The following is a 23,224-nucleotide window of genomic DNA, read 5'->3' as shown; positions in this document are numbered from 1 at the left end:
AAGAAGTTAATGAAAATGAAATTGAAGTCATTTTACCTTGATAATATTTTGAACTCCATGCATAGCTCTCTTGCAATATGCATTTTCTATGTACCGCTGGACTCAAGGAAAGAAACAAGAGCATCACAGGATACAGGCAGGGGTGGGACTTGATCCAGACCTCCTTTCTGAGCAGGCGAGGCCCAGGCCACTTGCCCACCACCTGCCAGGCCCCAAGGATACAAGCCAGTGTCAAGGATGAAATGGCCGATCACCAAGCCTGTGGTCCATGGGACACAGACTCATTTACTCACCTTTCCAGTTGTCGACACACACCAGAAGCTGACTGTGCTCAGTGCAAACACACAGCCCAGCTTCATCTTAAAGGCAAAGGCATCGATCCCACCTTCTCAGGATCACTAAGATTAAAGCTGCTCATCTGCTCCAAACATAGCCCTCTGCATTCCAGTGTGAGCCCACTGGCTTCTCCATGTCATCGATTAGCACATGTTCTGACTGTCGCATTCCTTAACTGAGTGCTGGGGAGCACAGAGGAGTTGGAGATCCTCTTCCCTGTTTGCATGCTCCGGTCTTACATGCTCTGGGATTTGCTTTCTTGCCTTCTGTCTGCAACTTTAACCAGTGTTCACCACATGGTTTATGCATAGTTCTGTCTTAGCTCAAACACAGGTAGTCAAAGAATTAGAAATTACTTCAACTATAAGTGGAAAGTATCTAGATTTTTCTCACAAGTAAAGATTATTTCTTAAGCTTTCCCTGAACTGAATTAAAACTGGCATGTAAGCTTCAATTTTGGGAAATTTCACCAGCATCAGGCCTGACAGACAAGCAACTATAGCTGTGCGCTATGGTGACACTCTACCCATTTGATGGGACAGTACCTGGGCAGCTGACGGGCTGAAGGCCACTCCTGTGACTGTGTCCGTGTGCCCTGGCAGGCGATGAGAAAAAGTGCTCGAGCCCATGTCGTACACGTATGCCTGAGAGACAAGATGCCAGGAACACAGTCAATGACCCATGTGTGATTTGAGTCCCAGCTACTTCACTTCCCGTCTGGCTCCCCGCTTGTGGCCTGGGAAAGCAGCAGAGGATGGCGCAAGGCCTTGGGAGCCTCCACTTCCCATCCAGCTCCCCGCTTGTGGCCTGGGAAAGCAGCAGAGGATGGCCCAAGGCCTTGGGAGCCTCCACTTCCCATCCAGCTCCCCGCTTGTGGCCTGGGAAAGCAGCAGAGGATGGCCCAAGGCCTTGGGAGCCTGCACCCATGCAGGAGACCTGGAAGAAGCTCCTGGTTTCTCACAAGCTCAACTTCGGTCATTGCGGCATATGGGGAATGAAAGAGAGAATGAAAGATTTTCCGCTATCTCTCCTTCTCTCTATATATTTTTACTTTTCAAGTAAGAAATAAATGTTAGCAAAAACATGTCTTTACAAAGTTGTAATATCTTGATGAGTACACATCACACTTGCTGTTCCCTACCACGAGCTTCCATCATGTCCTCAAAGTACCTGACCATGCTACATACTACCTATACATATGTGTACACACACATACTCATTTTAGTGCTTACTTTAAGGACAGTGAGCAAATTCTGTATTCCAACTTTAGGGTTCCAAACTGAGTGAAATAAACCTTGGTTATATTGTCCAGAATCTTGAGAGAACTATATGTCCTATATTTTGCTTCCCAGCTGAGTACTCCAGTACTCAATTTTTCTCCTTAAGTACTGGTAAGACAATGGTTCTCTGATAACACTGCCATCTGACAGTGTTCCCTCTGGCTCTGACTTTAGGACAGGCTCCAGTGTTGGCACAACACTCTGACAGGGCCCAGGATGAGCTCCTCATCTGGCAACCCAGCACACAGGGCAAGGGCACCCCCATTCGCCAACAGCTGTGGCAGGTAGGGAAGCGTGGTGGTAGAAGAGCCTTGAGGCTGTGCTGCTGCCCACAGCCACAATCTTAGCCAAGAGTGAGTCCTTCAGTTTGGGACGTGGCCAACGACTCTGTCCGCACTGAGGCAGCAGTTCCAAAGCAGACGATTCACTGACATCAGGGAAACAGCCCATGACCCAGAGATTCCAAATGAGAACCTATCCAGAAACCATGCAGATAAATGACTGAAAGTAAACAGTCGAGAGTGGAGTTGGTGTAGCACCACCCCCAGTGCCAGCCTCCACCCCCAGTGCCAGTATCCCATGTGAGTGCCGGTTCAAGTCCCAGCTGCTCCACTTCCAATCCAGCTCCCTGCTAATGCGCCTGGGAAAGCCACAAAGGATGACTCAAGTGCTTGGGCCCTGAAACCACATATGAGACCTGGAAGAAGCTCCCAGCAGCTGGCTCTGGCCTGGCCCAGCACAGGCCATTTTGGCCATTTGGGGAATGAACTAGTGTGGGGAGCGGGGCGCTGAAGCCGCTCCCCAGAATAGGAAAGCTGGAATAGGAGGGGCCGTGGCAAGATGGCGCTGGCCCTGGGCCAGGAGGCAGAGTCGGTCTCGCCAGCAGGTTAACAGGAAGTCATAGGCATAGGCTAATGCCTTCACTGTGATTACTGGCCTATCACGTAGCGCCAAGTGGACCCACGGGGAGAAGTGATTGGTGGAGAACGATATAAAAGTAGCCGGTAAGACAGATGAAAATACGGACAGATGACGGACAACAGACGGATGGACAGACTGGGACAGCAGACGGAGAAACACGGGACCAGGGAGAAGGAGGACGGGCGGGAGGAAGAGTGCCAGAGAGAAGAAACAGGGAGGAAAGCTTAGACCAATGGGGACATGGAGCAGCGGAGATAAGGATTTAAACGCAGCCGCTTTTGGCAGTGAGGGGTCCGGTTGTAGTTCTGGCTTTTACCAGACCCCCAGAGCATGCCTCATGATTTTAGTGCCACTGCTGCTGGGCGGCGGCAACAAACTAGTGCATAAAAGACAACAATTCTCATTCATACTCTCCTCTCTCTCTCTCTCTCTCTCTAGCACTTTCAAATATAATAAAATAAAAGTTAAAAATCCAGTTGAGACACTTCATTGCAGAACTGATCAAGTAAAAGAAAAAGAAAAACAGAAGTCTTTTAAAACAATCCAGTCAGACAAGGAGCAAGAGAAAAACGCAGCGGTGGAGAGCAGCTGAGACAAGATGGGGAAATAGAGAAAAATATAGAAAGATCCCAGCACTGTGGCCAGAGTGCCAGTACCACAGAGGGCGCCAGTTCAAATCCCAGCTGCTCCCATTGTGACCCATCTCTTTGCAGGAGCATCTATAAAATCAGCAAAGAATGGGCGGCTGCCAATCATGTGGGAAACGAGAGAAACCCCTGCTCCCACCCAAAGCATTATGGTTATCTGCGGAGGACTGCATGTGCAGCGAGAAAGAACACACGTCAGGACACGGGGAGGACTGCACTGCCTGAGGAGTGAGTAAGAGCACAGTCACTTCAGGACACGGGGAGGACTGCACTGCCTGAGGAGTGAGTAAGAGCACAGTCACTTCAGGACACGGGGAGGACTGCACTGCCTGAGGAGTGAGTAAGAGCACAGTCACTTCAGGACACGGGGAGGACTGCACTGCCTGAGGAGTGAGTAAGAGCACAGTCACTTCAGGACACGGGGAGGACTGCACTGCCTGAGGAGTGAGTAAGAGCACAGTCACTTCAGGACACGGGGAGGACTGCATTGCCTGAGGAGTGAGTAAAAGCACAGTCACTTCAGGACACGGGGAGGACTGCACTGCCTGAGGAGTGAGTAAGAGCACAGTCACTTCAGGACACGGGGAGGACTGCACTGCCTGAGGAGTGAGAGCACAGTCACTTCAGGACACGGGGAGGACTGCACTGCCTGAGGAGTGAGTAAGAGCACAGTCACTTCAGGACACGGGGAGGACTGCACTGCCTGAGGAGTGAGTAAGAGCACAGTCACTTCAGGACACGGGGAGGACTGCACTGCCTGAGGAGTGAGTAAGAGCACAGTCACTTCAGGACACGGGGAGGACTGCACTGCCTGAGGAGTGAGTAAGAGCACAGTCACTTCAGGACACGGGGAGGACTGCACTGCCTGAGGAGTGAGTAAGAGCACAGTCACTTCAGGACATGGGGAGGACTGCACTGCCTGAGGAAGCCCTGCCTGAGGAGTGACAGCACGGTCTTGCAGGCACGCACACAGACAACGGTAGGAATGACGTCAGCAGCAGGACAGGCAGTTGGGACTTGGGAAGAATGCCTGGATTCCAGTACATTTCTCCCTGCTGGCTTTGATTGGCTGTCCATATAACTGAGGTTCCTTGCCTGTATTAACAGAGTTACAAAGTGGGGTTTTTCTTGTGTTTCTTAGGTCTGAGATCAGAATGCTCCCCATACTAAAGACAGCTTGGAAAGTTTAAGAGATAGTTTACAAAAGATCAGCTTCTATTATACAGCTACCTGATATTTATTAGGTCCCCCCACTAGTTCTTAGTGAGAATTAAGTCTGACTTTACATTTGTATAGATTCTTAAATGGATTCACATGTGTTATGGGAAATAGTGCCCTGGGTTTCTGAAGGTGGTTGGAAAAGTCCTATATGCAGCAGGTTTGCACATGGAGGACTGCATGGAGAGGACATGGAGCACTGCATGGAGAGGACATGGAGGGCTGCAGGGAGAGGGACATGGAGGACTGCAGGGAGAGGACATGGAGGACTGAAGTCAGAGGGACATGGAGGACTGCATGGAGAGGACATGGAGGACTGAAGTCAGAGGGACATGGAGGACTGCATGGAGAGGACATGGAGGACTGAAGTCAGAGGGACATGGAGGACTGCAGGGAGAGGGACATGGAGGACTGCAGGGAGAGGACATGGAGGACTGCAGGGAGAGGGACATGGAGGACTGCAGGGAGAGGGACATGGAGGACTGCAGGGAGAGGACATGGAGGACTGAAGTCAGAGGGACATGGAGGACTGCAGGGAGAGGGACATGGAGGACTGCAGGGAGAGGACATGGAGGACTGAAGTCAGAGGGACATGGAGGACTGCATGGAGAGGGACATGGAGGACTGCAGGGAGAGGGACATGGAGGACTGCCGGAGGAGGGACATGGAGGACTGAAGTCAGAGGGACATGGAGGACTGCAGGGAGAGGACATGGAGGACTGCAGGGAGAGGGACAAGTCTCCCACAGCAAGTCTCCCATGGCTCCGAGCTTCTCCAGGGTCCCGACTACCTGAACCTCATGCACAGCACAAGGTCCATATCCTGGAAGCCTTGGAATCTCCTCAAGTTTCAGTAACTCCCGAAGCAGGAGACGTACTACATGCAACTTAGCAGGACAGCACTGAATAACTGCAGATTCACCCAGAATTCACCAGGAAGAGAAAGTGCACAATGCTCCTTCTTCCCCTTCAGAGAAGCTAGCACTGAGATGCCAACCAACCAATGACACTTGAATCACGACTGTGAAGCCAAGATCAGGCCAACGTGTCAACATGGCCTAAGAAAGGCAGTGAGAAGAAAGCGGTTTTGTTTTGTTGTTTTTCCTCCAGTAGTTTCTGCCTTCAGTCCTCCATGTCCTCTCCCTGCTGTCCTCCATGTCCTCTCCCTGCAGTCCTCCATGTCCTCTCCCTGCAGTCCTCCATGTCCCTCTGACTTCAGTCCTCCATGTCCCTCTCCCTGCAGTCCTCCATGTCCCTCCTCCGGCAGTCCTCCATGTCCTCTCCCTGCAGTCCTCCATGTCCTCTCCCTGCTGTCCTCCATGTCCCTCCTCCGGCAGTCCTCCATGTCCTCTCCTCCGGCAGTCCTCCATGTCCCTATCCATGCAGTGCTCCATGTCCTCTCCCTGCAGTCCTCCATGTCCTCTCCCTGCTGTCCTCCATGTCCTCTCCCTTCAGTCCTCCATGTCCTCTCCCTGCAGCCCTCCATGTCCTCTCCCTGCAGTCCTCCATGTCCCTCCTCCGGCAGTCCTCCATGTCCCTCTGACTTCAGTCCTCCATGTCCTCTCCCTGCAGTCCTCCATGTCCCTCTCCATGCAGTGCTCCATGTCCCTCTCCCTGCAGTCCTCCATGTCCCTCTGACTTCAGTCCTCCATGTCCTCTCCCTTCAGTCCTCCATGTCCCTCTGACTTCAGTCCTCCATGTCCTCTCCCTGCAGTCCTCCATGTCCCTCTCCATGCAGTGCTCCATGTCCCTCTCCCTGCAGTCCTCCATGTCCCTCTGACTTCAGTCCTCCATGTCCTCTCCCTTCAGTCCTCCATGTCCCTCTCCATGCAGTGCTCCATGTCCCTCTCCATGCAGTCCTCCATGTCCCTCTCCCTGCAGTCCTCCATGTCCCTCTGACTTCAGTCCTCCATGTCCCTCTCCATGCAGTGCTCCATGTCCCTCTCCCTGCTGTCCTCCATGTCCCTCTCCATGCAGTGCTCCATGTCCCTCTCCATGCAGTGCTCCATGTCCCTCTCCCTGCTGTCCTCCTTGTCTCTCTGCGTGCTGCACTCAATGTCGCTCCACCTGGAGCACAAAGGAAAGCCAGAAGGGACCCAGCCTTCCAAGGGGAGCAATAGTGTCACCAGGGACCTTGACGGACAGGAAGTCATCATTTACTATGCTCATAAAACAACGATGTTTCTAGGAATGAAGTATAATAATATCTTTATATGAATGTGAAGTACCTATAAAAAGAAATTCCACGCAGGTCTGAAGTCTTCTAGTATGAAGGAAAATGTGTGTTTAGAAAAACTGTGCATGGGCTGAAACCTTTCTCCATCAAAACACAAAAACTAAAACAAAAATCTGGTTCTGACTTGTTCAGTCCATTGAACAGGATCTAGCCTGAGCCAGCAAGCTCAATAAGACATTACTTATTTGAATTCTGCTCACAGAAAAAGCAAACAAGAAAAAAAGTATTTCTGGAGAAGCTTGTGTGGAAGGATAGTTAAGCCACAGAACTTTGTAGGTAAGTTTCTGGGGAGAATGCCCATCAACCTGTTGAAGGAGGACTGGGATCACTGGAGGCGAGGAGGGCACCTGCCATATGGAAGGCTGAGTGTCACCAACTGCCCCAGCAACCATGGTGGCGTTGGGGTTGGAGTCTTAGTTGTTTTTACTGAAATTTTATCCGAATTCTCATGTAGGACATACTCACGTCAAGAAACCAATCTGGGTGATTTCCTTATCTATGCTCAGAAACAGCTAAGTGTCACTATAAAACCCCTGAGAAGGGCATGACAGGTTAAGCCATGGACTGAAGTCCCCCATCCCACAAAGACGCTGGTTCCAATCCAGCTCCCTGCTCACGGAGGACAGCCCAAGTGCTTGGGCCCCTGCACCCACATGGGAGACTCCCAGTGCAACTCCTGGCTCCTGGTTTTGATTATTCCTCTCTCTCTTTCTTTTCCTCCATAATTCTGTCTTTCAAATAAATTAAACAAATGTTTAATAAAAAGGAATCGCCTGAGAAATCATCTGTACCTGTTACTTTTTTCCCAAAACAGCTCTTGGGAATTTTTTTCTAATTCTTTTATGAAAATTGACCTCAATTTATTTCTTCCTTTGAGGAAACTTGTAAAATACAGACTTTTCTACAAATTGTCCATTTTGATGGAGGTTTCATATTAATTATAATTATTAACATTTTATATCCTGGAAAGCAGTCTCATGATCTAATGTTCCCTGATTCATGTTTTCTCTCCTCATCTTTTATTATATATTAAACATTCATTATTTTTTTTAATTTGGTTGGATAAAATTCATTTTGCTTATGCTTTTCAAAGACAACCAATTATAGGTGGAAGCAATGGTATAGCACTTTAATCCCCTGTCCAAGGCACCAGCATCCCAAATGGGCAATAGTTCAAGCCCCAGCTGTTCCACTTTGGCTCCAGCTCCCAGCCCATGACCTTGGTTCAAGGCCTTGGGCCCCTCCACCCATGCGGGAGACTTGGCCACAGGCACGAAGCTGGATTGGAAGTGAAGGATCCAGGACACAAACCAGCACTCCCAGTGCATGCAAGGCAAGGATTTAGCCACAGGACTACTGCCCAGGGCCCAATCCTGTCATGGACACGTGGGTTCCCATCAGCTTTGTTCCAGCTCTTCACTGGATGTGTTTGCGTATATAAAACAGGCAGAGGAGGGTCCATTACAAATACATGTGTGTGGCATATGACACATGAAGAGGAGAGTCCATCACAGATACATGTATGTGACACAAGAAGAGGAAGGTCCATCACAGATACACGTGTGTGACACGTGAAGAAGAGGGTCCATTGCAGATACACGTGTGTGACACGTGAAGAAGAGGGTCCATTGCAGATACACGTGTGTGACACGTGAAAAAGAGGAAGGTCCATCGCAGATACATGTATGTGACACAAGAAGAAGAGGGTCCATCGCAGATACACGTGTGTGACACGTGAAGAAGAGGAAGGTCCATCACAGATACATGTGTGTGACACGTGAAGAAGAGGGTCCATCACAGATACACGTGTGTGACACATGAAGAAGAGGGTCCATCACAGATACACGTGTGTGACACATGAAGAAGAGGGTCCACAGATACATGGTGTGTGGCATGTGCAGGTGAAGGAAGGTCCATCACAGATACACATGTGTGACATGTGAAGAGGAGAGTCCATCACAGATACATGTATGTGACACAAGAAGAGGAAGGTCCATCGCAGATACACGTGTGTGACACGTGAAGAAGAGGGTCCGTCACAGATACATGGTGTGTGGCATGTGCAGGTGGAGGAGGGTCCATCACAGATACACATGTATGTGACACATGAAGAAGAGGGTCCGTCACAGATACATGTGTGTGACACATGAGACATGTGAGGACACAGCAGGGACTTCCTTGGGATGAGTTCACTGTTTGCTGGGAGCTAACTCAGGACACCCCAGGGACAGAGACCACGGGTGAGCTGCTGGTGTTACCATCACAGAATTCACAGAAATCAAGCCTTTCACGGGAGGGGCCTGCATGTGTCTCTTTAAGACAACTCACAACTGCAGAGGAATGGATGATCAGTGTGTATTGTACGTCATTAGAACACATGTGAACCCTTCACACCTCACATGGCCACACACAAACCCACGTCAAGCAGGAGTCCTGCTGGCATGATTGTGGGGAGAAAGGCACCCTCCTTCACTGCTGGTGGGAGTGCAGGCTAGTACAACCACTATGGAAATCAGTATGGAGAGTAATAACGGATTTGCAAAAAAAAAAAAACTGTCATATGACCCAGCGATCCCACTCCTAGGAATATACCCAAAGGAAATAAAAACTGCATATGAGAAGGGGATCTGTAATCCTATATTTACAGCAGCACAATCTACAATAGCAAAAACATGGAAACAATCCAGATGCCCATCCAGAGAGGAGTGGTTAAAGAAACTGTGGTACATCTACTCCATGCAATATTACTCAGCCATTAAAAAGAATGAAATCATAGCATTTGCAACTAGATGGTCCCAACTAGAGACCATCATCCTCAATGAAATAAGTCAAACCCAAAAGGACAAATACCATATATTCTCTCTAATATAAGGAAGTCATCATGCAAATTAGGCTTTTGTGCTTTCTTTTTGTCAGCCATGCGTTGGTTAATCAGTGGCATATTTTCTCAACTCTATGGTGATGTATTTTTTTTGTCTTGGTTTTAACTTCATATCTGTTGCCAACCTTATTTTGTGGGTTCTCATTTAATGGAGACTACCACATCCAGATGTAAGGATACAATACAATATGCATCCCTACTTTCAAATCAAAGATGGACTCCAAATGAAACTGTTGGACATATCTAGACAATGGATTGCTGGACTGTCTGACACCATACCAGTAATGTCGTGGCACACTTAAATAACAGACTGATGGAATTAGAACTTGTTATCAAAGACTATGCTATTATAACAATATGGGGAAAATCAGTCAGGGGAGTGAATTTGGTGGGGGGGATCCCAGACCCTACGTAATTATACCATAAAATTCAAGATTAAAAAAAGCAGGAGTCAACCTCACAGCCCACAAGGGCAAGCCAAGAGCACACTTACATGGCGGTCCTCAGCACCGCAGGCCATGAATCGCCCGCAAGGGCTGAACGCAATGCCGCAGGGGTAGCAGCGATTTGGGTGTCCTTCAAATCGGCGCACACACCTAAGAGGGCAGAGAGAAGCTCCTGGAAAGAGGCAGACCACACGCTTCACACATATCAGGTAGAGAATCAGACTGGCTGTTCAGAGCCTGGCGACTGCACCCAACCACAGCCCGTTCCATCTCAGGGAGCTACAGTGGAAGGATGCCTCACTGCTTCCCCATGGGGCCTTGGCACTCAGGACCCAGGGCCTTCCACCCTTCAAAGCAGGGACTAGCTCCCTGACCACCCATTCCAAACGCACAAGCCAGCTGCCTCATGTGTAACTTGTTCTTTGCTGACACTGTCAGCGTGTGCAAGCAGATCAAAGTGAGTGCACCATGTTGTAGCTTCACCCACTGTGGCCTGGCCACCAGCCTTACCTCAGGGTTCTCAGGTCCCACAGTCTGAGTCCATCACCAATGGCTGTGGTTAGGAAAAGGTCGTAAGCCTGGGATTGCTGGGCAGTGAACAACGACCCCTACAATTGGAAAAGGAAACACAGGTGTGTCTCTAGACTGAACTAGTAAGCACTGAGCCAACAACAGCTCCTCACACCAAGGCAAGCCTCAGCACAAACCTCTCTTATGCCTAAGGATCTCAGAATCACACTCCAGAACGTCCATGGGAACAGTGAGAGGAAGCCCCTGGTCTGCAGTCACTACAGATACCGCTGGCCGTTACAGGACTACATAGTGGAAGATCTGAAGACCAGGATACTAACTACAAAGTCTATTTGCCAAGCACAGATCAAGGTACTAGAGGTCAGGTCAGCCACGAATTTGCAAAAGGTCAAATCCTAAAATGTACAAAGCAGGTCCCTTGGGAAAACCACACGTCTCCTGTGTGGGCACCCTTCCCAGCCCTGGCCCTGACCTGCTGCTGCTGTCTGAACTGCCAGCACTGCCTGGAAGCCTCGCTGAGAAGGTCTGACCTCCACCCATATAAGCACCTGGCCCACTCATGCTATAAAGGGTTAACGGGCTATGGGCTCCCACCCCTCCAGGTGAAGAGCATGTCACTTTTAATACAGGACCCCCAGAAGCTGCTCTTCCTTCACTGAAGAGCCAATGACCACAGCAACCAGGCACATGCACGGCCTCCACTCCATCTGGTCTTCTCCTTTCTGTCCACTTCTTCACACATCAGCAAAGCAGAAAGTCCCTTCCATCCATATGTAGGCAAGAAACGTGAACACAGAGGGCACCGCTCCTTGTTGGCCTGCCACAGCTGCTGAGGGCCAGATGGGAGCTCACGGTGGAGCCCAACGAGCTAGCACAACCCCAACGCAAGCTTAGAGATCATCTACGAGGCAGAGTGGGAGGCAATGCAGCATAGACCAAGCGGAAGAAAAACCATGACAGCAGCCAACCTCCCGGTACAACCAATCTCTGAGCCAGAAGTTGGGACGTGCGATGATCAAATCACTCAGGCAAAAGAGAGCTGTAAAATATTATGTCAGCCCAATGCGGGTGGGGGCAGAAGCAGAGAAACAAGGCAGGAAAGAAAGTAATAAACAAGAACAAATGCGTGAGTCATCCTGACTACCATCAAGCAGATTAAACACAATGCCCAGTCTAATCTTAGTGTTGGATTCAAGAAAAATGTCAAGTTTTTAAAAGGCTGAATGTGATGAGTAGGAGGAAAACAGCAAGCACAGATGAGCAGGAGACCCAAGGACGGCTGGAAGACACAACGCTCCATCCGACCCGCTTCCCTCCAGACAGCAGGAACAGCGGCACAGGTAGACCAGCAAGCCCAGACCCCAAGTAAAACCATCTTCAAACACCAAACTTTCCAAAAATCAATATATCTATAAGGAGAAATGAACAGGGTTGCAACCAAAATGGGAGATTTTCAAACCCATTAAAATATCAAACAAGCAAAATGTCAGAAACCAAGAACAGCGTGAGTACGCAAGAGGCAGCCAAGCATACAAGCTCCCACAGACGTGGTCCAGATGGTGGGTGAGAAAACCTCCAGAGGCATCAAGAACAGCATTTCTGCAGAGCGGGGATCATTTCACAGACAGGAAGCTTGAGGGAACAGCCAAACCCAACTTGCAACAACCCACAAGAACAGAAAGAAAACATGTGATGTGCTGAACAACCAAAACAGAATATTCCAGAGCTGGCCAATGTGGTCAGCACTGTTCAGAAGAACACAGCAAGGTAGGAAGAACATCACATACAAAACGAGGCATCAGGCTGCTCAAAGGCGCACTTCAGAGAAGACTGAAACCAAGCAGCAGGTGGCCAGGGTAGAAGAGAGAAGCCAGGGAGGAGACAGCAATCTGCAGCAACAATCGTTTTAACTCTATAAAACAAAACCCTCTAAATCAAATTCAATCAAAATATCAACACAAATGACTCTGAAATCTAACATTCTGCATAAATGTTTAATTAAAAAAGCTACTGCAGGTGGGGGGACATTAATCTGGCAATTAAGACACCAACAACTTCTTTGGAAGGTTGAGTGCTGAGCCCAGAGGATGTGCTGAGCCCAGAGGATGTGTCCTGAGCCCTGAGGGTGTGTCCTGAGCCCTGAGGGTGGGTCCTGAGCACTGAGGGTGTGTCCTGAGCCTTGAGGGTGTGTGCTGAGCCCTGAGGGTGTGTTCTGAGCCCTGAGGGTGCGTCCTGAGCCCAGGGTGTGTGTGCTGAGCCCAGAGGGTGTGTCCTGAGCCTTGAGGGTGTGTGCTGAGCCCTGAGGGTGTGTTCTGAGCCCTGAGGGTGGGTCCTGAGCCCAGGGGGTGTGTGCTGAGCCCAGAGGGTGTGTCCTGAGCCTTGAGGGTGTGTCCTGAGCCTTGAGGGTGTGTGCTGGGCCCTGAGGGTGGGTCCTGAGCCCAGAGCCTGTGTCCTGAGCCTAGAGGGTGTGTGCTGAGCCCAGAGGGTGTGTCCTGAGCTTAGAGGGTGTGTCCTGAGCCCAGAGGGTGTGTCCTGAGCCCAGAGACTATGTGCTGAGCCCTGAGGGTGTGTGTTGACAACAGAGGGTGTGTGCTGATCCCTGAGGGTGTGTCATAGTCCAGAGGGTGTGTGCTGAGCCCTGAGGGTGTGTCCTGAGCCCAGAGCGTGTGTGCTGAACCCGGAAGGTGTTTCCTGAGCCCTGAGGGTGTGTCCTGAGACCATTTCCAGCCCTGTGACCAGCTTCCTGCTAACGTGAACACTGGAAGCAGCATGTGATGGTTCCATAACTGTGTTCTGCCACCACATGGGAGATCTGGGTTAGTTCCCTGCTTCTGGCTTAGCCTTTGGCCCATCCAAAGCAGAGATGTGGGGAGCTCACCTGCAGGTGGAATTGATCTTTTGTTTCTCCACCTCTGACTGTCAAATGCAGTCAGTTTTTAATTTTCACTTCAAACTGGTGGTTTAGTACTATATCCTGACCTCATATATAAAGCCAACACTTTGGGCCTTATGTCATAGTTCAATTGGCTATGCCTCCCCTTGCAGCACCAGGAACCCATACTGACACAGAATCATGTCCCAGCTGCTCCACTTCCCACCCAGCTCCTCCTTACTTGTGACCTAGGAAAGCAGTGGAAGATGGCCCAATGGATGGAGCCCCACATCTGCCTGGGAGACCTGAAACAAACTTCTAGCTCCTGGTTTCAGACCAACTCAGGTCTGGCAGTTGTGGCCATTTGGGGAGTGAGCCAGTGCAGGGAAGATCTTTCCCTCCTCTCTGTAAATCTGCCTTTCCAATAAAAATAAATGAATCTCTAGAAAAAAAATCCACACCTTACTCAACAATAGGGTGAAAAGAATAGCCTGTCAAGTTTTACAATTGATAAACATGTGTTTTGACTTTAAGAGATATCAATAAATTATAAAAAGGTTTATGAATTTCAACCTACCATGAGTCATTAAATGATAAAACTAAGAAAGGGAAACGTGCCATCCTCCCGGGGACACACACACTCCGGCAAGAGCCACAGCACTTCTTGGAAGAGATCACAAGACCAGGCATTGGGTGTTTGTGAAAAAGCTTTATGTAGTCCTGAGGCCGAACACACTGAGCTGGCTGGCCATCGAGCCGAGAAGGAATGAAAACCGGCCTAGTTCCCATTTTACTGGAACATGGCAATTGAGTGCGTTACAGTCTGTGGAGAAGGCAGCAGATGATCAGTGGCTCCCATATGGCTGTGGGCAGACTGAGCCCTTTGATGTCCATTGTGTAACTGAACAAAAATGTGAAAAAGCTCATTAGCAGACAAGCTATTAAGACAGCATAGCCCTACACTGCTTCCTTTTCATCCCATCACATACCACTCAGAGGTTTACTTTCAGGACTCAAAACCAGTTATTTTCCCATAAAAAAAACCATCATAATAATTTTTCTTAATATAATACTGCTCATCCAACAGCACACCACAGTGATTCCCGAAATATTACAGTCACCACCAAGAGACCACAGACACTTGAGGAAGAGTCAGACTACTGTGCGGTCATTGCAAAAGCCATTACGAAGTGTACATTGAGTGCAGACCTGCTTCCTAAAGACCAGACGCCAAAATCCTAACAGAAGACAAAAGGAATCCAAGAGAGGCCCCAGGCAGGAAGGCAGGAAGGCAGGAACCTGTAGGGTACATCCTGTAACACCCTCCTCACCAATCACAAGGACAGCAGCTCCTTAACTCAACTCTCAGGTGTGGGGCAGACTCAGGGTCAAGAAAACTGGTGTGTGAACCAGGGTAGATGTGGGACTGACTAGGCTGGGTCTCAATCCCCTACTGAGTCATGTGTGAGCTGTATGTGGGTATGGACGAGCCATGGCTGGGCTGAAACATCCAACAACAAGAACCAGAATGGGGTGAAAGCCAGCCAGGAAAAGCCACTGTTCCTTCTAGGACAGGAGGTGAACCGAGTAGGGTTGGCTCAAGAACCCCCTGGCATGCGCAAAATCTGGCTTTGGGAGGGGTTCTAATGGAGGAGTCTGGGCAACTCCTCTGGCAGGACACAGTCCCTGCAGGTAAGCGCAAGAAGCATGATAGGAGACAGCCCAGAATAGGCCATGGAAAGTCTCCCACTGGCATACATTCGGCATGGGTCAGGAGCAGACCAGGTTGAATCAGTTCATGTCATCCACTGGCAAATCCGATCACCAGAACAGAGTGTGGGATAGGCCAGGTTTGGTTGCGACAAAACCAGTACACATTATGGAATGCCAGGGCGTGGTTGCCTGTACTGGATATGAATGCAGCACCCATCCAGCACACGTGAGATCCAGGAAGGAAGGGGCAGAGCTGGCGGGGGGATTAAGGGGCTGGTCCCCTAGCCGGACAGCTACTCCCACTGGAGAGTGTGGGCTGGGATAGAGACAGACCTGACTAAGCAAGGCTACAACACCTGTGCGCTGCATGTGGACTAGATCAGGGCCACAGCATCAGCTGGCAGAAGCTGGCACTGGGGACTAATTCTGTCGAGTCAAATCACAGGACCACCTAAAGAGTGCATAAACCGGGACAGAGACCTGGGAGGGAAAAGTGGGTTCCCCCTTCTTGGGTCACTATTCCCGTGGGAGGGCATGAAAACTAGAACGGGGGCTGGGATGGCTAGATAGAGAGGTACTCAACAACATCTGTGAGGGCTGGATGGTTGAGTTGGTTAGATAGAACTAAGCTTTAATACCCATTGACAAGTACAAGAGCCAAATGGGATGGGGGACAGACTGGTCTTCTGCTACACAGACTGGCAAACCAGGGTAGGGGGCGGGCCTGGTGGGGGTTATTGTGGGTCGTCCCGACTAGGCTGCAGCACCCACTGGTTGATGTAAGGGCCGAACCAGACTGGACTGCAACACCCATGGTCCAGTGCAACTCGGGACTGAAAACAGAACCAACACAGCAACTGCAACCACCAGCGGATCGGGGTGATGGACTGTGCCGGGCCCTGTGCTTGCTAGAACATACAAGAAACTAATCTGGGAATACCTCAAAGTATCCTTGGAGATCTCCGCAATCGAACTGCTGGACTCAGAACTCTAACCAAGAAAAGACAGAAGACAGAGCAGATCAATCATTCATCTCAGCTATATGCTGGCAGCGAAATATGGGGCAAACGGAGACTTTATGATGGACCATATCAATCAGTGGACGACCTCATCGAGCGAAACTGGCAGTGATTCATAACTGGAGAACTATTAACACCACTTGAGCACATATCTCAGAGCATGCCCCACATCCGGGACTTGGGGTGGGCGGGAAACCGGGTGGAGCTTCTCCCTCAATATCCCCCTTTACCTCAGATACATGATGGAAACAATATGGACATAATAGCATTACCCACTTCCCTATCCCCCTGAACCTTTTTTTTTCTTTTCTTCTTTTTCCTTTAACTGTAATTAACTATGTAAAGATTGTCAACAACAATACAATAAAATAGATTAAAAAAAACACTTAAAAAAAAAAAAAGAAAGAAAGAAAACTGGTGTGCATGACCACATCGCCATCACACTAATGCAGCCTTCAATTCCTGCCTGTACAGGCCATGCACTCTCTCAGCAGCAACAGCCTTCAGAACATGCGCCTTGTGATTGTAGAGTAACCATGGCTGGTTACCAACCATGTAAAAGTCCATGGCTGGTGTACAACTGCTCAGAATCCAGAGAGAAGCACCAACAACTACAGACACAAAAAGATACAACAGCAGAGCAAGCTCACTCTGAACAGCTGATACATAGAGCTACCAGTTACCAAGTCTCCAAGCAGCCAGGAGCAGGAGGGGAGGTGGGGAACAGGAGAGGTGGGGAGCAGGAAAGGTGGGGAGCAGGAAAGGTGGGGAGCAGGGGGGAGGTGGGGAGCAGGGGAGGTGGAGAGCAGGAGAGGTAGGAAGCAGGAGGGGAGGTGGGGAGCAGCAGGGGTGGGGAGAGTGGGGAACACCAGGTACAGAAGAGGGGAGGAGCTGTGCCAAAAGCACTTCCCACAGGGTTGCAGCAAAGCACAGGTAGGAGACAGCCAGTTACAAATCAACAGGTAAATAGCTGTGGCAAAAAGGGCTTTGACTAACAGAGAGGAGAGCGCATATTCCAGGTACACTCTGCTGTGTGCCCACACAGCACTTCTGTCCACTCTGCTGCTTGGACCTCCTGTCTCAGTAATCCAGACCCACACACACCTGCCTGTCCCTGCTGTCTGTCTTAGTGAAAACAATGAGCTTCATCAGTGACCTCCAGAAGTTCAGTTTACTTCAAGTAGTCACAAGCACTCTGTACTAGATGGAGAAATAAAGAAGCCATTCTGCTTGGCACCATTTATACACCCATGTGTCCTGCCTCCTGCCTGCCAGCAGCAGCTGCTTACCCCATCTCCATCCCCAACACAGGGTAAACCCGAGGCACACGCTATCACTCACAGACGGACACAGATGCTTTGGGCAGCATGAAGGGCGTACTGGCCAGATTCAGTCCCCCATGACAGCATGCTCACCTGGGACAGTTCATATGGTGCAGAGGAGAGGAACAGGTGTCCAGGCTAAGAAGCAAGCCCCACCAGTGCCAACCAGCACTCTACTCCTCAAAGTGTCCTCCCTAGACGCTGTGAGAACATGAGGACAACAAAGGGCCTGGCCATGCACAACTTGTCAGCAACGACACTCCCAGAGTCTACCCACACAGTGCCTACAGATGTCCTCATGGGCACTCACCACTCAGGTCTGAATGTCATTTAAACCCTCACCCCAAGGTAACAGTACGGATAGGTGAGGTGGCCACACAGGGCTCACATACTTACAAAGAAGACAGAGAGACTCCCATCTCAGATACTGGGACAATGTGGCTCTGCTGTTGTGCAATTGCCCCTGTGTGAGACATTTAGGCCCAGCAGCCTTAATTGACTGACAACTCAGTCAGCAGGGCCTTCACGCACATGCACGCACACCCATGACTCCATCTCATGCATGTGTGTCTATGTTCTCATGTGCTGGTTCACTCCACACAAGCCCCACATGGCCAACGCTGGGCAAGGCAGAAGCCAACACTCGAGTTCTCAACCCAAGTCTCTCATGTGAGTGGCAGAGACCCGAGGACTTGAAGCCATTATTTGCTGTCTCCCATGGTCTGTGTTAGCAGGAAGCTGGAATCCCGAGAGGAGCTGAGACTCGAACCCAGGGACAAGCCAAGAGCTGCCATTACTGCAGCACCAAGCCCCTGTCCTCTCCTTCTTGTCTGCAGGAACAGGGAGGTTCAACCATGTGGCTTTTCCTCTCTGGCTGTAGCAGGCAAAACTCCAGCTTCTGTGTGCTCCACAACACGTAAGAACACAAGTTGAGTACCACATGTCACTGTGGCACTCTCACGTCACTAAGTATCCCACACAACAGACAACTGTACAGAAATGCCCCTGCCCTGGGATTTCCCTGAAAGCAATGCCAGCCTCTATCCCAGCTCTCCCAAGAACGCGGGAAGTATGTGCTTCAAGCTGTGGAGAATGATGAGCTTCTAAGGCCTTCACAGAGGACACGCCAAGAAGCAAGAGTGCTGGCATCAGTCCCATGGGGCTGGCACCTGCTAACCAATGTGAAAGCACAGCTCATCTTCTGCACTGAGAAACGAAGCTTAGTAAGACCTGAGAACAAGAGGGGAAAAAACAAGAAAACAACAAGGTGTTGCCCAGAACTCCAGATTATGTTCCAAAATCTCTAAGCATGAGAAAAATCACCTAGGAAAGAATCGTTTCCACTAAATAGTTTAAAATCGAGGTGTTATTTTAAAAAGGTATTTCAAATTTGTTTAAAGGCACAACTACTTGAGGAAGGTGTTTTAATATGAACAATAATACCTTGAAATAAATGTTTACATAGCATACTTTGATAATAATACATTTAAAAGTTCAAAAGTCCATTCATGAAATTTTAGCCTTTTACATGTCCTTGCTGACTAGCTTTCCACTGTGTGGGCACTTGGTCTCCAGCTGGGCGAGTGCCTGTGTGATAACTCAAACCTCCTGCTAATAGGCACCCAGGAGGAACATCTGGGAAACACGTGTGCTAGAGCAGGTGTCTGTGGAGTGAATCAGTGAGCCAGACATCTGTCTGCCTGTCTCCTCCTCTCGGATAGGTAAGGAAGTGAAATGCGAAGATACAAGATAAAACCACTTCCTCTCTGGATTTCCATCTATATTCCTTGGCTGTGCACAATGGCTCAAACAGCAGGTGCTGGTCAAGTACACTTCAGGCTCCCAATGCCACCAAGGCCAGGCAGGTGCTGGAAAATGATCCCAAAGCTTTTGCCTGAGCACATTGCTAAACAAACCCAGTCCAGCAAACCCAGACCATCAAAGCACCAGCCACCAGTGTCTCCCAGAGCCACACTTGAGTTCAAGGCAATTCTAACCATCACTGTGAAAGCCACCTCCTTTAGAAGCCTGGCATTTGTGAATTCTGCTAGTCAACCTTAAAGTCAGCCTAGGCTGGACCAGCAGTGAAGCAGCAGCCTGAAGTCATAGTCAGCAGGCAGAACAGTGCACCTGTTCTCACTGGCCCCATCTCTTCACAGCTCTTACCAGAACTGAAACATGGGAATTACACACACATGTGAAACTCCTCCAAGGGTACCTCCGTTCCTGGGGAGACACAGTACACAAAACAGGCCTGTCCTGCTCATCACCATCCTGGGGCATAGACAAAAAGGCACAACTCTCTGTCCCATGACACTATTGGCTGGTGTCTGCCACGGTGCTACGCGGACCGGAAATGCCTTCCTCTGAACTAATTGCAAGTGTCCTGTCCATGAGTGTCCAGAGAAGAAAACTGAGAAAGTACATTCACATGTCCACACCAAGCCCTGTCTGCACTTCTAAGTGCCCCCGCAAGCCTGGGGGTCGGCATCCCACACTTCTAAGGGTCCCCCGCAAATCTGGGTGATCCACCTCCCGCACAGCCACCACACTGAGACCTGCAAGGACAGGCTTCCTGTACCCTTCCTGGGGACCCGATGGCTCCAGCAAAGCCCCAGGGGCCCAATGTCCAGCTCCCTTTCCCACAGAAGCAGTTTATAAACCTCATCAATTATCGGACCAAATTCAATATAAGCCTGGAAAACTGGTAAGCTATGGACAAAAAAGTCTTTTTAACCAAAATGCTAAGACGTCACTTAGTAAAATGAGACCCTTGAATTATAACGTAGTTCAGAAAGCATTTTAAGTTAAACCCTTAGCAGGAAAAGCCTTTCCAAACATACTGAGGATCAAAATTGCAGCTTTAGTTAAAGCCAAACAGAAAGAATTTTGCTCACAAATTTTCAATGCTCTTTTGGGTAACAAAGCATCTTTTGGACTGAACAGCTCTGGAACCATGAACCCAGCACTAAGGCCACGACCCTGACCCCTGATCCCAAATCCTCCGCCTGTGCCTCCCTGCTGTGACCACATGATGTGACACCACAGCAGCTTCCACCAGGGAAGAGGGCATCCCTCCTGGTGGCCGGAACTCCCACACTGCCAAGCATAGGTGGCCATGTTTTACCAACAGAGCCTGCAACTGAAGTACAAAAACAAGGTCAGCCCTGTGCGGCGTAAGTTAGACCTACTCTTCAATAGTTCCATCCTACTGACGATCCTTTCAGGAAAACACCAGATCCTGTTCCCAAAAATAGATCCTGAATTGAATCATCTCCAACCAAAACCATGTTGGTTCAGGCCAAATGCACACATTGGTGACAACACGGTGGTGCAGCACACTAATCCTCTACCTGTAGTGGCAGCATCCCATTTGGGGACCGGCTTGTGTCCCATCCCGCTCCCTGCTTATGGCCTGGGAAAACAGCAGAGGATGAACCAAGCTTCTGGACCCCTGCACCCACACTGGATATGCAGAAGAATCTGCTGGCTCCTGGCTTTGAATTAGCTCAGCTCTGGCTGTTGTGGCCATCTGGGGAGTGAACCAGTATATGGAAGATATCTCTCCCCAACACCCGCCTCTCTCTCTCTCTAAAATCTACTTTTCAAATAAAAATAACATTTTTCAAAGTATAAAAATCAATTGAATGTGATCTTAAACATGAAGGCTTAGAACAACGAATCAACAAAATTGCAGCAGTTACAGGAATCACAAACGGTGTGGCCCAGCAAGACTCACCTTGTTTTGACAGATCTGATGGACAGGGCGTGAATGGGCCTCGGCGATCACCGCAGCACTGCGGCCCACATTGAGGTCGAAGACTTCCAGGCTTCTGTCCCGGGCAGCTGTGAGCACAATGTCTGCATGCCTGGTTAGGAACTCCTCTAGGAGAAAGTGGCCCGCGGAGTGGACAGTGCCCTTAGGAGACTCACAGGTGACCAGAGATTTCCCAAGTTCCTACAGTCCCCATCTGACTCCAGGTGGGCAGGGGGCTGCTAAGGAGTGCAGGAGCCTGGGCAGGTGCACACCTGGAGGCAGAGACTTGGAGTTCACCACCAGGTGGTGTCTGAGACACCAAGCTACAGCTGAACCTCAAGTACTGGGCAAACAATACTGGGATGCTGGGAGCAACACTGCCCTGAGCAGGCTGGAGGTACAGCTTTTGGCCTGTAGTGGTTTTAATGGGACACATCGGAACTCTGGTGTTTACCCTTAAATGCTGTTATCTGGGGGGATTGCCCCTGGCTGATGGAAAGGTGTTCAGGGGTGGTTATGGAAGCCAGAATGACCTTAAGGGCAATGTATCCTTCCCACATGGTGTTAACAGACAATACACAATACACTTAAAAACAAACCCCCTGGAACTCACATCCACCAGAGTCCCCTCAGTCCTTCTGAACATCTACCAGCAAGTGGAAACCCTTCCACAGAGGGCAGCCAGGGCCAGGCTGGGCCACTGTGAGGGACACTAGCCTACTCCTGACTCAGGATTCCTGCTCACACACACCCTGGAGGCAGTGGAGGTGGCTCACATGCCTGGCGCCCAGGGGCCCAGACCTGGCTGTTGTGGGCATCAAAGGGGAGAGCCAGTGGGTAGAAGACTCCTCTGACTCTCTGCCTGTCAATAAATTAAATAGAAGGTGAAACAAAAATAAATAAATAAATAAAATTCAATCTTGGAATAAATTAAAGTTCTATGAAGGTAATTCTTAACCACTTGTAGCTTTGATGTTAAATAATTTAAAATTGTTTTTTTAAAAAAAAAGATTATTCACTCGGAAGGCAGAGTTGCAGAGAGATGAGAAAGACAGCAAGATCTTCCATCAGCTGGCTCACTCCCAAGATGGCCACACAACAAGCATAGCTGGGCCAGGCTAAGCCAGAAGCATCTTCAGCGTGCCCCGTGTCGGCCTTCCTCTGCTGCTTCCCCAGGAGCATCAGCAGGGAGATGGATGGGAAGTGGAGCAGCCAGGATTCAAACACATGCCCATATGTGACAGTAGCACTGTGCACTGCAGGCAGTAACTTAACCCACCAACCACAGTGTCAGCCCAAAAATCAATGCTTTTTTTAATGAAAAGAAATGTTGGCCACACAAACTCAGAAACTGAAGTCTTGACCTCAACGTCACACGCCGTTACAAAGGCTGTGATCTGTCAGTCCCCCACAGGGGCAGAGGCTACATGCAAAATGAGTAGGGCTGCCTTTGGTTCAGAGCGCCCCATAACTTCCTGCTCACACCCAGTGATTACACACACAGCAGCACCAGTTGGCTCCCCCTGCCGACCGGCGTAAGCTTGTGGTACCAGGTCTGTCTACTCCAAGATCCTCCTCACACTATCACAAAATCAGTGCAGGTACAACCAAGGCATGTGGCAGCACCATCATAGTGCCACAGTCATTCATGCAGGGACACCTGCACTCCCACCAGGGGGCCAGGGCTAAGTCCATCTAGCTTTCTGCTAATGTGCCCTAGAAGCCTGCAGGTGATGACACAGTACTGGGGTTCCTGTGCCCAAGCCCCAGAGGAGTCCCTGGCTCCCACTGTCAGCATGGCCCCGCCCTGCCTGCTGTGGGCCTCTGCAGGGTGAATCAGTGCATGAAAGAGCTGTCTTCTACCCTTCTCTCTCTCTTCCTCTTATTTTCCACTCCTACTCTCTCTCCCTCCCTGCCCCTTGCTCTGCTTTTAAGGCATATTAAAACATTTTTGTAGTCTTGCAAATGAGCACGCACTCCCTGTGAGGAGTGTATCCCAGTGCCCAGCATAGCCTGGACCAGCGGACACTCAACAGATGCCTTTGT

General features: G+C 49.8%; 1 protein-coding gene across 2 annotated transcripts in view; it reads right to left on the bottom strand.

Moving 5' to 3' along the window:
• The window catches only part of WDR27 (WD repeat domain 27), a 142,082-nt gene that overhangs the window by 50,412 nt on the left and 68,446 nt on the right, over nt 1–23,224 (bottom strand). For both annotated transcript variants that reach the window (XM_058671000.1, XM_058671490.1), the window contains exons 21-24: nt 21,161–21,282; nt 10,475–10,572; nt 10,012–10,114; nt 882–980 (exon numbers count right to left, since the gene is read on the bottom strand). In XM_058671000.1, the coding sequence (XP_058526983.1) occupies nt 882–980; nt 10,012–10,114; nt 10,475–10,572; nt 21,161–21,282 (422 nt within the window). The remainder of the gene's footprint in view (nt 1–881; nt 981–10,011; nt 10,115–10,474; nt 10,573–21,160; nt 21,283–23,224) is intronic.

The sequence above is a fragment of the Ochotona princeps genome, chromosome 1 (assembly GCF_030435755.1).
Source record: "Ochotona princeps isolate mOchPri1 chromosome 1, mOchPri1.hap1, whole genome shotgun sequence".
Lineage (NCBI taxonomy): Eukaryota > Metazoa > Chordata > Mammalia > Lagomorpha > Ochotonidae > Ochotona > Ochotona princeps.
This window is presented reverse-complemented; position numbering and strand designations above follow the sequence as displayed.